General features: G+C 40.0%; 1 protein-coding gene across 6 annotated transcripts in view; it reads right to left on the bottom strand.

Annotated features, from left to right (window-relative positions):
• uso1 (USO1 vesicle transport factor) overlaps window positions 1-14,974 on the bottom strand; it is a 136,637-nt gene that overhangs the window by 97,088 nt on the left and 24,575 nt on the right. For 4 of the 6 annotated variants that reach the window (XM_072256533.1, XM_072256532.1, XM_072256535.1 and 1 more), the window contains exons 3-5: window positions 14,684-14,748; window positions 6,532-6,611; window positions 1,379-1,393 (exon numbers count right to left, since the gene is read on the bottom strand). In XM_072256533.1, the coding sequence (XP_072112634.1) occupies window positions 1,379-1,393; window positions 6,532-6,611; window positions 14,684-14,748 (160 nt within the window). The remainder of the gene's footprint in view (window positions 1-1,378; window positions 1,394-6,531; window positions 6,612-14,683; window positions 14,749-14,974) is intronic. The other 2 variants (XM_072256536.1, XM_072256538.1) reach the window with 1 other exon arrangement.

Genomic DNA, 14,974 nt, shown 5'->3' with positions numbered 1-14,974 from the left:
TCAACAGTTTAAAGAACTACGGCCTCACAGGTCTATTGGCCTGTGTTCAATGTGTGGAGTTTGCACATTCTTCCTGGGCAGTATAGTTTTCTTCCACTAGCCAAAAGTTCATAAGTGTAAGTCAGATCATCATCTGGTCACTGTAAATTGCATCTCACATACAGATAAATGATAGAACTGCGAGCTGGGGTTAGAGTTGATGAAATGTAGTTCAAAGTTTAAAGTACATTTATTATCAAAGTATGTATACCATATACAACCTTGAGATCCGTCTCCTTACAGGCAGTCATAAAACAAAGAAACCCAGTGGAATACATTAAAAAAGACCACCCAACACCCAATGTGCAGAAAAAAAAAACGTTCAGAACTGATGTTCATGAAACTGAGTACACGGTCACAAAACCAGTCATCACTGCAGCCGGTCCAGGAGACCATTAGTTGCAGGCCACAGCCTCAGTTCAGCAGAGATGTCGCCGAGCAATGAAATGAGGCTGTAGACTACAATGGATATGGGTAGGATTAGTGTGTATATATACACATATACACACTAATATATAGTGTGTATATAAAAATCAATACTTGGAATTTATTTGCATACTCAATGGACAAAAGGGCCTGTTTCCTTTCAGTGCACCTTCAAGTACTACATTGCAGAAATGGAAAATTTTAAGAAGAAGGAAGATTAAATAACCAAGGATTGCTCTTTTTGGAACAGAGGTGGCTGAGGGAAGACCTAACTGAAATGTATATCTATGAAAAGTAGGATCTTTTTTTCTTCCAACTGCCATAGACATAAGCCAAATGGCTTTCTCTATCATAAATGCTCTACTATTTTAATACTTGAGATAAATCAGGTTACAAATGAATAGCTGCTACACTACTACTGAAGCATTTGCCTTTTGCTCTTATAATTATGTAATTCTCCAAATATGACCTCCACCACTAGCAACTGTTGCCAAAACCCTAACCACTGAATTTTTGTCTCTCGCTTTTTCTAAGACACACTTCACGCAGTTCAACATCTTTGAAAATGTTCTTCTGAAGCACCTCTGTATGATTTATCACATTAAGAGACAAAATATTTTTGTTTAAAGATATTCCTGAAACCAACAGATGTCCCTGAAACTGACTAATTTGCTGCTTGATCAAGCCTTTCAAACTAGAAAAAATAATCATGCATTTTTATAAAGACATGCATGTACCAATGTTAATTTAAAGTTGAATTGCTATCAAAGTAACTAACTGCCTCTTCATTCTCAACTTTTAAAAAATCTGCAGTTAATCTAGTTGATAAACATCCAAGATTGTTAAATATGAACTATTTTCTGTTTGTAAACTTACTTGAAGCTGAGCCATGCAATAGTAATTAAAATTTTACCTTCAGATCCTTCTGCTGAATTTTACATGAAAGAGAAGAAAGACATTAACTGAGACAGAACAATTCACCGTAAATGCAAAGCACTCTATGCAACAGACATGCTAAAGCAACGCACTCAAAACATAACATATTAAAACATGCAATGAAAAAAAGCAATGACAGCTTGGAGAAAAACCTTTGTTTACAACTTTTAGTCTGATGTTTTGAGATTTCCTTACGACCTAGGAAGCCACTTGGCTTATTGCATCTATTCTAGCTCACAGTGCAATCCGATTTTCCCACTAATTTTTATGTTCCTTGTGACCTAGTTCCATCAGCTCCCATTAGATTTTACAAACCACATACAAAAGAGGCAATTTAGAGTGACCAATGAACCTACCAACTCCAACAGAGAATGTGCCAACTCCACATAGACAGCACGGGGGAGGTCACAATTGAACGTAGCTTGCTGGAACTGAAAGATATACATTTAGCAGCTGTGCTACTATTTAATATGTTTAATAACATGAACTTAAAGCTGGATGGAAAATGAGAAGCTATTACTTGTCTATCTCACTGCATTTTCTTTAATCTTGGACTGCCATCATACATAACTGAGAATATGTAAAAATATACAACTGCTAGAAGGGCTATCAACACAAGTTGAGAAAACACAAGCAACCCACTGCAATGTCCGAAGACATCAACAATGTGGGTCATTACAATGACAATAACCACTTGGATCAAGGTTCCAAGTCAGCATATACTTAGGACGAGATATAGAAATCAGAATTATATGGTAAACTATCAGGATAGATAACAGGTTTAATGAAAAAATGGACATAGTGATAAATGAGATTGCTTAAAAATAGAAAGAGGTCACAAGCTACATGTCCTAAGGACGAAGGGTCTCAGCCCAAAACGTCGACTGTACTGTTTTCCATAAATCCTGCCTGGCCTGCTAGGTTCATAGAAACATAGAAAATAGGTGCAAGAGTAGGCCATTCGGCCCTTCGAGCCTTTACTGCCATTCAGTATGATCATGGCTGATCATCCAACTCAGAACCCTGTACCAGCCTTCCCTCCATACCCCCTGATCCCTTTAGCCACAAGGGCCATATCTAACTCCCTCTTAAATATAGCCAATGAACTGGCCTCAACTGTTTCCTGTGGCACAGAATTCCACAGATTCACCACTCTCTGTGTGAAGAAGTTGTTCCTAATCTCAGTCCTAAAAGGCTTCCCCTTTATCCTCAAACTGTGACCCCTTGTTCTGGACCTCCCCAACATCAGGAACAATCTTCCTGCATCTAGCCTGTCCAATCCCTTCAGGATTTTATACGTTTCAATAAGATCCCCCCTCAATCTTCTAAATTCCAACAAGTATAAGCCTAGTCGATCCAGTCTTTCATCATATGAAAGTCCTGCCATCCCAGGAATCAATCTGGTGAACCTTCTTTGTACTCCCTCTATGGCAAGGATGTCTTTCCTCAGATTAGGGGACCAAAACTGCACACAATACTCCAGGTGTGGTCTCACCAAGGCCTTGTACAACTGCAGTAGTACCTCCCTGCTCCTGTACTCGAATCCTCTTGCTATGAATTCCCTCAGCATTTTGTGTGTGTTGATATGACTGCAAGAAGCAAGTTGAATCCTATCGTGGTAGGTCATATTTAGTGTATGTAAGTACAGTTCGGATTTCAAATGCCTTCGATAAGCCTTTTAATTCAGTGATTTCCTTTTCGTTTATGCTAATCTTCTGTCAATATGTTGTCACATTTTTAAGCATCAAAATTCCAGCTCATGAGCAACATTGTTGTATATCTTTCACAAAGTGCACATTTATCCAAATACTATACTTTCTCCAATGTCTTACATTACATAGCAAAGCTTTAGACACTTTTTTCCTTTAGTCGCATGTATTTTTAGGAGAAGTTTTTTGGGAGAGTATATCAGTAAAAATCAAAGCCATGAAATTGAATTTCAGAAAGGCAAAGCTTGTGCAGATGCAGCAAAAACTTCAGAAGGCAAACTGGAAGGAACTGCTTGATGTTGAGTCAATTGAGGACCAGTGGAGTCGATTTAAAGAGCTAATACACACAGTGCAGGAAATGTTCATACCCAAAGTTGGGAAAAGCAACAAAATCAACTGCCTGGATGAATAAAGATAGTCATAAAAATTATTGAAGAAAAGACAGCTAGATAAAGAATACAGAAAATACAGTTAATCATAGATGTTAATGAGAGCTATAGTCAAGTGGGAAATTTGGATCGCCAAAAGGCAGGTTAAGAAAGATATCGCTGATAATGCTGACTAACCGAGAGATTTTCTCAATACTTTAGTAGTAAAAGAAAAATTAAGGAGGAAGTTAAAAGAGTATTAGGGATAATAAATTATGCAGAGAAGGACATAGCAGATAGTCTTAATTCATATTTTGCTAAAGCATTCATCTGCAAAGATGTTAGCAATATGCAAGTGTAGAGAAAAACAAGGTTGTTTTAGCTTACTTAGAGAACTTAGAAAGTGAGCTCCTACTTCGGCTGAAAATGCTAGAAGTTAATAAATCTCCAGGGCCAGACAATATACGAGGGGTGATTGATAAGTTCGTGGCCTAAGGTAAAAGGAGTCAGTTTTACTAAACCTAGCACATTTATTTTTCAACATAGCCCCCTCCTACATTTACACACTTAGTCCAGCGGTCGTGCAGCATACGAATCTTGGACCTCCAGAAAGTGTCCACAGCAGGGGTGATTGATAAGCTTGTGGCCTAAGGTAGAAGGAGATGAGTTATACAGCTCTCGTTACATGCACATGCAGTTCAACTCTTTCAGTGATTATGCAGAAAGTTTGAAGTTAATAACTCATCTCCTTCTACCTTAGGCCATGAACTTATCAATCACCCCTGATGAGTTATTAACTGACGAGTTAAAGGATTACTTGTTGTTTGAGCATTGTTCCCCTTGTGTCTCGTTCGTTCGCTACTTGTGTTGTGAGCAAGAGGAAGGTGTTTAAGGCTAGTAAGGGATGACTGGCTAGCTATGTAAAGCACTACAGCCTCAAGAACTTAAAGATTACAGGAGAATCGGCATTGGCTGATGCCGAGGCAGCATCAGTGTTCCCAGAAGAGCTATGATGGTTGCGGCTGTACTGAACATGTACAGACTTTTTTTCTTGTCATTATTCCCTAAACAATACAGTGTGACAACTATTTACATAGCATTTACATTGTATTAAGTATTATAAGTAATCTAGAGATGATTGAAAGTATACGGGAGGACGTGTGTAGGTTATATGCAAATACTACGCCATTTTATATACGGGACTTGAGTATCTGCAGAATTTGGTATCTGCGGGGGGTCCAGGAACCAAACCCCCATGGATACGGAGGGCCCACTGTATATACAAACCTCTAATAGGTATTTTTCAAAAAAATTAGTAAAGACTGGTGAAATCCCCAAGGATTGGAATTGGGCTAAGGTTGTCCCGGTATACAAGGATGACTGCACTGACCCCACTATAGACCAGTAAGCTTAACGTGTATATTAGGTAAGATAATGAAAACATTAATATAGAATGAGATGAAAAAGCAGCTAAGAACAGGCGTCTTAGCAGAAAGCCAACATGGGTTCAGAAAGGGGAAATCATGCTTTAATAATATGCTGGGAGGCAAGTAAAATTTATAACAATAGAGCAGTTGATATAATTCACTTGGACTTTCAGAAGGCTTTTGACAATGTACCCCACGAGAGGTTAATAACCAAATTACAGGAGGTAGGGATTCAGGGTAAGGTGTACAAATGGGTGTAGAGTTGGCTCACAAACAGAAAACAACAAGTTATCGTGAGAGGTTCATTTTCACACCTAGAAGATGTTAAAAGTGGGGTTCTACAGGGATCAGATTTGGGGCTGCTACTGTTTTTAATTTACATTGATGATTTGGATAAGTACATAACAAATAAAATAGTAAAGTTTGCAGGTTGCACAAAATTAGGGGGACACACTGATAACATCATGGCAACAGAATCAATAGTTAGATCTAAACAAAATCCAGATCTGGATAGATAAATGGCAGATAAAGTAAACGTAAAATATTACATACAGGAAGCAGAAATGTTAGTTATAAATATACAATGAGGGGTCTTGGGTTAGAAAGTGCACTGTATGAGAAGGATTTGAGTGTCCTGGTAGACTCATCACTATCAATATCTACACAATTATCAGAAACAAGTAGAAAGTCTATTAGAATGTTGGGCTATATAACGCGCTCAGTGGAGTTCAAGTCTAGAGACATTCTCCTTTAGCTGTAAAATGCACTTGTGAGGCCACGCCTTGAGTACTGTGCACAATTTTGGTGTCCATATTTTGTGAGGGATGTGAGGCACTAGAGAGAGTTCAAAGAAGGGCAACAAGACTCATTCCAGGTTTGCAGGGCATGAACTATGAAAAAAAGATTGAAAGAATTAAATCTTTTTAGCCTAAGTTAACGTAGAATGAAAGGAGATATGATAGAAGTGTTCAAAATCATTAAGGGTATAAGTAAAGTGGATGCTGGCTTCTACCGCAAAATTAATCCATCAACAAGGACATGGGGCCACAGGTGGAGACTGGTTAAAGGGAGATTTCAGACTAACATTTGGAAGCATTTCTTTACACAGCGAGTTGTGGACACATGGAACAAACTACCTAGTTGTGTAGTTGAGAGAAGTATCTTAGAGACTTTCAAATCTAAACTTGATAGTTATTTCAACACACTAAGTAAATAGGAATTTGGCAAGCTTTGTTGGGTCGAATGTTCTGTTCTTGTCAAAATCTTTCTAATGTTCTAATGTATCAAGTTGTATTGAAAATGAAAAATACTGGACCAGACATCACCTGTGGGGGAAAAGAAAATTGATCTACCAGGAAAAAAATAACCTCAGTATTTTGGCTCAATCTCATCTCCACTGCTGCATAAGATTTCAGTCACGTTACACTAACTAAAGATAGGCATTCAATGATGTCACAGCAGATGTCACACTCAATGTGTTCAAAATGGTACATCTTCATTCAGTTTTTTTGGTGAAGCATGTTAAAAAGCATAGCATAAGCAAATGAATTTAAGGCAAACTCAGTAAGATACATAATGGGAATGGTTATGTGAAGAGATTTTAAGCTTTGAAATGCTCTACTGTACCTGGCTCCTCTTCTTCCACATCATTAGAGATCAGATTGTAAAGTGTATCTAATGCATAGCCAATTATTTCAGAGTCTGAGCTAGAAGAAGAAAAGAATAAGGTTTAAATATACTTTGACATCTAGACACAGGACTGAAGTTAAAACATTACCTTTTTAGTTTTGATCATTAATTAACAATTTAAAAGTTAACAGAAACACATCCATGGGTTTAAGCAACACACATCAAAATTGCTGGTGAACGCAGCAGGCCAGGCAGCATCTCCAGGAAGAGATGCTGCCTGGCCTGCTGCGTTCGCCAGCAACTTTGATGTGTGTTGCTTGAATTTCCAGCATCTGCAGAATTCCTCATGTTTTCATGGGTTTAAGCCCATTTATGACATTGAGAGCTACTTACAGAAGAATGACCAAACAGGTCACAAAGTCAAAACATCACTCAAGACAATTACTGCCCTACTAACATCCAGATGGAGGTCATCTCTGATGTATAAAAATCATCATGTTGCCGTTCCTACACATTTAAGTTTCCCCAGTCTATTCAACAAATAATCTTGGTCTAGATCTTGTCAGAGCCACAAGCTGGATATTTCAAGGTCAGTTGAGAACTGTAGCTTGTGACATTGGGCATAACTGAGTCAGTGAGTAGGTACAAATAATGAAGTAGGTATTTATTATAGAAATTGTTTTATTATTACATGTACAAAATACAATGCAAGCCTTGACTTCCATTCTACTCATATAGATCAGATCACTATACAGTGCATTGACGTAAAACAAGACTTTGGATGAGCTTGAGGCTCAGTTGAAAATTGGCAAGTATGATGTTGTGGGATTAACAGACATGACTGCAACAGGACCAGGACTGGGAAATGAATATTCAGGGATATACATCCTATCGAAAGGACAGATAGGTTGGCAGAGGGGGTGGGGTGGCTCTGTTGGTGAGGAATGAAATTCAGTCACTTGTGAGGGGAGACATAGAATCAGGAGATGTAGAGTCAGTATGGATAGAACTGAGAAACTGTAAGGGCAAAAAGACCCTGCTGGGAGTTATCTACAGGCCCCCAAACAGTAGCCTGGATATAGGGTGCAAGTTAAATCAAGAGTTAAAATTGGCAAGTTGCAAAGGTAATTCTATAGTTGTTATGGGGGATTTCAACATGCAGGAAGACTGGGAAAATCAGGTTGGTACTGGACCCCAAGAAAGGGGGTTTGTGGAATGCCTCAGAGATGGATTCTTAGAGCAGCTTGTATTACAGCCTACCAGGGAGAAGGCAATTCTGGATTTAGTGTTGTGTAATGAGCCAGATTTGATAAGGGAACTCGAGGTAAAGGAGCCATTAGGAGGTAGTGACCATAAAATGATAAGTTTTAATCTACAATTTGAGAGGGAGAAGGGAAGATCAGAGTGTCAGTATTACAGTTGAACAAAGGAGACTATGGACCCATGGAGGGAGGAGTTAAGCCAAAATTGACTGGAAAGATACCTAGCAGGAATGACAGTGGAACAGCAATGGCAGGTGTTTCTGGGAATAATACAGAAGGTGCAGGATCAGTTCATTCCAAAGAGGAAGAAAGATCCTAAAGGGAGTAAGGGGTGACCGTGGATGACAAGGGAAGTCAAGGACAGTATAAAAATAAGAGAGAGGAAGTATAACATAGCAAGGATGAGCAGGAAGCCAGAGGATTGGGAGACTTCTAAGGAGCAACAAAACTAAAAAGGCAATACGAGGGGAAAAGATGAGGTACGAAGGTAAGCTAGCCAAGAATATAAAGGAGGATAGTAAAAGCTTCTTTAGGTATGTGAAGAAGAAAAAATTAGTTAAGACCAAAGTTGGGCCCTTAAAGACAGAAACGGGTGAAATTATTATGGGGAACAAAGAAATGGCAGACGAGCTGAACAGGTACTTTGGACCCCTCTTCACTAGGGAAGACACGAACAATCTCCCAGATGTAATAGTGGCCAGGGGACCTAGGGTTAACACAGGAACTGAAGGAAATTCGCATCAGGCAGAAAATGATGTTGGGTACACTTATGGGACTGAAGGCTGATAAATCCCCAGGGCCTGATGGTCTGCATCCCAGGGTACTTAAGGAGGTGGCTCTAGAAATCGTGGACACATTGGTAATCATTTTCCAATGTTCTATAGATTCAGGATCAGTTCCTGCGGATTGGAGGGTAGCTAATGTTATCCCACTTTTTTAAAAAGGAGGGAAAGAGAAAACAGGCAATTATAGACCAGTTAGTCTGACATCAGTGGTGGGGAAGATGCTGGAATCAATTATAAAAGATGAAATAGCAGCATATTTGGATAGCAGCAGCAGGATAGGTCCGAGTCAGCATGGATTTACAAAAGGGAAATCATGCTTGACTAAACTTCTGGAATTTTTTGAGAATGTAACTATGAAAATGGACATGGAAAAGCCAGTGGATGTAGTGTACCTGGACTTTCAGAAAGCCTTTGATAAGGTCCCACATAGGAGGTTAGTGGGCAAAATCACAGCAAATGGTATTGGGGGTAGGGTACTGACACGGATAGAAAACTGGTTGGCAGACAGGAAACAAAAAGTAGGGATTAATGGGTCCTTTTCAGAATGGCAGGCAGTGACTAGTGGGGTGCCGCGAGGCTCGGTACTGGGACTGCAGCTATTTACAATATACATTAATGATTTAGAAGAAGGGATTAAAAATAACATTAGCAAATTTGCAGATGACACAAAGTTGGGTGGCAGTGTGAAATGTGAGGAGGATGTTATGAAAATGCAGGGTGACTCGGACATGTTGGGTGAGTGGGCAGATGCAGTTTAATGTGGGTAAATGTGAGGTTATCCACTTTGGTGGCAAGAACAGGAAGGCAGATTACTATCTGAATGGTGTCAAGTTAGGAAAAGGGGAAGTACAACGAGATCTAGATGTCCTTATTCGTCAGTCACTGAAAGTAAGCATGCAGGTACAGCAGGCAGTGAAGAAAGCTAATGCCATGTTGGCCTTGATAACAAGGGGAATTGAGTATAGGAGCAAAGAGGTCCTTCTGCAGTTGTACAGGGCCTTGATGAGACCACACCTGGAGTATTGTGTGCAGCTTTGGTCTCCAAATTTGAGGAATGACATTCTAGCTATTGAGGGAGTGCAGCGTAGGTTCACGAGGTTAATTCCCGGGATGGCGGGACTGTCATATGTTGAAAGATTGGAGCGACTGGGCTTGTATACACTGGAATTTAGAAGGATGAGAGGGGATCTGATTGAAACATATCAGATTATTAAGGGATTGGACACGCTAGAGGCAGGAAACATGTTCCCGATGTTGCAGGAGTCCAGAACCAGAGGCCACAGTTTAAGAATGAGGGGTAGACCATTTAGAACGGAGTTGAAGAAAAACTTTTTCACACAGAGGGTTGTGGTTCTGTGGAATGCTCTGCCTCAGAAGGCAGTGGAGGCCAATTCTCTGGATTCTCTCAAGAAAGAGTTAGATAGAACTCTTAAAGATAGCGGAGTCAAGGGATATGGGGAGAAGGCAAGAAAAGGGTACTGATTGTGGATGATCAGCCATGATCACAGTGAATGGCGGTGCTGGCTCACAGGGCTGAATGGCCTACTCCTGCACCTATTGTCTATTGTCATAAGACAATACCAATGCAGAATAAAGTTTCAAAGCTACAGAGAAAATCCAATGCAGGTAAACAATATGGCGCAACATCATAATGAGTTAAATTATGAGGTCAAGAGTCCGTCTTATTGTACAAGAGGACAATTTTAAGAATCTGATAACAGTGCAATAGTTGTCCTTGAGTTTGATGGTACATGCTTTCAGGTTTTGTATTTTCTGCCCAATAGAGAGGGAGAGTGTGGGCACGTGGCCAAGTGGTTAAGGCATTGTACTAGCGACCTGAAGGTCGTGAGTTCGAACCCCAGCCAAGGCAGCGTGTTGTGTCCTTGAGCAAGGCACTTAATCACACATTGCTCTGCGACGACACTGGTGCCAAGCTGTATGGGTCCTAATGCTCTTCCCTTGGACAACATTGGTGTCGTGGAGAGGGGAGACTTGCAGCATGGGCAACTGCTGGTCTTCCATACAATCTTGCCCAGGCCTGCACCCTGGAGAGTGAAGACTTTCCAGGCACAGATCCATGGTCTCGCAAGACTAACGGATGCCTTAAAGAGAGGGAGAAGACAGAACATCCAGGGTGGATGGCGTCTTTGATTGGCTGCTTTACTGAGGCAGAGAGGAGGACAGTTGCAAGAAAATGTTTGTGAACCGTTCGCAGTGACCTGGCTTTCTGCATTAAATACTCATAAAATGTGGTTTGATATTCATCCAAGCCTCAATAATAGACAATCTGTCTAAATTAATAAATTGTTTAATCATTCACAGTCCAGGCTGGGAAAAATATGTATTTAATAACAGGTATAACATCCTTTAGCAGCAATAACCTCCACCAAACGTCTCCTGTTGGACTTGCACAATGGCAAGAAAGAATTTTAGACCATTCCTCCACACAAAACTGTTGCAATCTGTCAATATTTCTGGGATGTCTTGCATAAACAGGTCATGCGACAGCATCTCAATTGGATTACAGTCTGGACTGACTTGGCCATTCCAAAACATGAATTTTCTTCTTTTTAAACCATTCTGTTGTTGATTTAGTCTTGTGTTTCAGATCATTGTCCTGCTACATCTTTTAAGCTTCAGCTAATGCATTCATTCGCCTGTAAAAGATTTCGATACAATTTTAAATTCATTGTTCCCTCAGTGATTGCAAGCTAGCCAGGCTCTGAGGCAGCAAAGCAGCCCCAAACCATGATGCTCCTTCCACCATGCTTCACAGTTGGGATGAGGTTTTGGTGTGTAGTGCCCTTTTCCTCCAAACATAGCCGTTTGCATTTCTGTCAAAAAGTTCAACTTTTGTCTCATCTGTCCACAGAACATTGTCCCAGAAGCATTGTGGAACATCCAAGTGGTCTTTTGCAATCTTGAGACATGCAGCAGTTTTATTTTTTTGAGGGCAGTGGTTTCCTCCATGGTGTCCTTCCATGAATACCATTCTTGTTCAGTGCGTTTCTTATAGTGGACAAAAGAACAAAGACTTTAGCAAGTTCTAGAGTTATCTGCAGTTCTTTTGCTATTACCCTTGGGTTCTTTTTCACCTCCTTCAGCATTGCACATGGTGCTCTTGGTGTGATCTTTGCAGGATGCCCACTCCTAGGGAGAGTAGCAACAGTACCCAGTTTCCTCCATTTGTAGACAATTTCTCTTACTGTGGACTGATGAGCACTCAGGTCTCCAGAAATACTTTTGTAGCCTTTTCCAGCTTCGTGCATCTTTACACTTTTTCTTCTAAGGTCCTCTGAAAGTTGTTTTAATTGAGGCATGATATACATAAACAGGCCTGTCTTGACAAGAGCAGGCAGAGTCAGTAACTTAACTTCATCTGTCTTTTTATAGGGCAGGGCACCTCTACAACCCACATTTCCAATCTCCTCTCATTGATTGGAAAACCCAACTCCAAACAGCTTTTGTAGAAAGCATTACCCAGAGGTTCACATACTTTTTTTTTTAAACTTAGACTGTGATTGTTTAAATGGTGCACTCAGTATTGACTAGAAGTACAATTCTTTGTGTGTTATTAGTTTAGGCATATTATCCATTATTGTGAATTAGATGAAGATCAGACTACATTTTATGAGTATTAGAGAAAATCAGGTAATTGCAAAAGATTCACAAACTTTTTCTTGCAACTGTATAGACAGGGTCCATAGAGCGAAGGCTGGTTTCCACAACATACTGAGCTGTGTCTACAACTCTGAAATTTCTTGCAGTCAATGGCAGAGCAGTTGTTCTGCTTTATATGATGCATCAGTAAAAATTTTTTAACGGTCAACAAGGATATGCCATAAGCATCTTGAGAAAATAAAGGTGTTTGTGAGCTTTCTTGGCTGTGGCATCTATGTAGTTGGATCAGGTCAAGCTATTGATGATATTTGTTCCTGGGAAACTGAAGCTGTTAACCTCAGCACCACTGATGTAGACAAGAGCATGTGCACCAGCCCCGCTTCATGAAGTAAATGACCAGCCCCTTTGTTTTGCTGACATTGAGGGAAAGGTTGCTGTCATGACACTCGCTGCTTCCTGTACTCCAACTCATCATTATTTGAAACACAGCCCACTTCTACAGCATCACCTGCAAACTTGTAGATGGAGTTCAACTAGAATCCGGACACGCAGTCATGAATGTACAGACAGTAAAGGGCCGAGGACACAACCACTTAAAGCACTAATGCTTAGAATAATCATGATACAAGTGCTGCTGCTTATTTTTACTGATGACAGTTTGTTGGTCTAGAAGTCAAGGGTATAGTTGCAGAGGGTGGCATTGAATCCCAGCATCCAGAGGTTGCTTGAAATTAATAGCATTGAAGTGGAGTTGTAGTCAATGAACTATAGTCTAATGTAGCTGTCTTTACTGTCCAGATGCTCCATGGATAAGTGTAGGGCCACTGGACAGTTGTCATTTAGGCATGCTATCTTGTTTTCCTTAGGTTCCAGGATGAACATAGTTTTCTTGAAGCAGGAAGAGGTTAAATATGTCTGCAAATACTCACATCAGCTGATTTACTCAGGATCTAAGAATATGGCCAAGACAAATGCTTTCTATGGGTTCAATGTCCAGAAAATTAATCTTGCATCTGCAATGGTGACTGTGGTTCAGGTGCATTGGAGGCTCTGGGTGGTGAAATATCTATACCCTTCTGCTCAAAACATGCATTGAATACATTAAGCTCATTAGGAAGGTATGCGTTGTTGTTGACAATCTGCCTGACTTTGTTTTGTAGCCCATTATAGCATGCAAGTCTTGCCAAAACTGATGGCTGGTCTCAGACTTGATTTTGGACTAGTACTGTCTCTTAGCATCTCTGCTAACTTTACAAAGGTTGTATTTCAATTTCTTATAAATGTCAAGGTCACCTGATTTGAATGCTGCAGGCCTAGACTTCATTAGGGAGTGGATCTCCTACTTTATCCATGGTTTCCATTTTGGAAACACCCAGAGTTGTCCTCTTTGGCACACAGTTCTCAACACACTTACTAATGAAGTCCATAAAGTGACATGCTCATCGAGGCTGGCAGCTGAGTCTTTGAATGTGGACTAGTATACTGACTCAAAGCTGATGTGCAGAAGCTCATATGTTTCCTTAGCCCAGCATTGTATGACTTCATGTTCTACATCCTCCAGTTTCAGCTTCTGTTTGCATGCAGGAAATTGGCATGCAGCCTGGTAGTCAGATTTACTAAAGTGTGGATGGGAAGTGGCTTGGTAAGCATCCTTAATGATTGTATAGAATAGTGGAGGATGCTGAGCCACTATTGGGACAAGAGAATTGCTGGTAGTAGTACTTTGGTAACACACATTCGAAGTTGGCCTGGTTGAAGTCAATGGCAATGATGAAAATGTCCTCTGGTAATCCCGTTTCAAGGCTGCTAAGCAGAGTATAATTCATTGAGTACAGACTTTGTCTTCATTTCTGAGGTGGGATGGAGACTGCTGTCAGGATTGCTGAAGTGAACTCTCGTGGCAGGTAGTGTGGACAACACTTCACCATTAGATAATCCAGAATGGGTTTGAAATAATTAGGGATAATTGAATGCAAAGTTCAGTCTCCTTGATACTTTCCATCCAAGTCATGAACAACCTGCTGAACTAGACCAAACAACAAATTCCAAAAACTTTAATAAATATATTTCCAGCATATGCAGTCTTTTTTTAATTTCCAAAAGTCTTGTTGTATCCCATGCATTTCTTTCCTGAAGAAATCCCTTTAATTATGCAGGCTTTTCCTTTAACTTGTATCATGAGCTATAATTTTTCATTTTTACTTGAGTGGATTCAAAACACTGAAAGACAGTATCTTAGCCCATGTGGCAATCCTACATGTTTCTTGCACCTGGGTGAGATGTGCCTGATCTGAACCAATCAGGAATGTCCATCTGTCAGAGATCAAACTTAAACGGATACATGTCTGATGAGTCTTGAAGGAACCTTTCAAGCTCTTATGTTAACACCCGCTTCCCAAAAATGGGTCAGGTGATTCTCTAGTTCTACTACAGTTGGTCGAGTTTAGACACTTTCCAAGTTAATTCAAATATGGCACTTACCGATCCATCTGCAGCACATTAATGAGGTGTTCCATAGCTTGACTACCAACTTCGAGCCGATATTTCTAAAAGAAATTTCAAGTGTACATATTTAAGATATAAAAGAATACAAAAAAATTCTTTTAATTATTGAATAAAGATTTTTAATTTTGTCCCTTCCCATGAACAAAATCATTTTGAATATCTCCATTCTTCTGCATTCTAACTAGGTCCGTGGCAAGTCTTAAATTGTTACAGGTAGCAACAGAGATTAATGAAACAATTAAAAAAAACAAAGAAATCTTTTATATT

Source organism: Mobula birostris, chromosome 4 (assembly GCF_030028105.1).
Source record: "Mobula birostris isolate sMobBir1 chromosome 4, sMobBir1.hap1, whole genome shotgun sequence".
NCBI classification, from domain to species: Eukaryota; Metazoa; Chordata; class Chondrichthyes; order Myliobatiformes; family Myliobatidae; genus Mobula; species Mobula birostris.
This window is presented reverse-complemented; position numbering and strand designations above follow the sequence as displayed.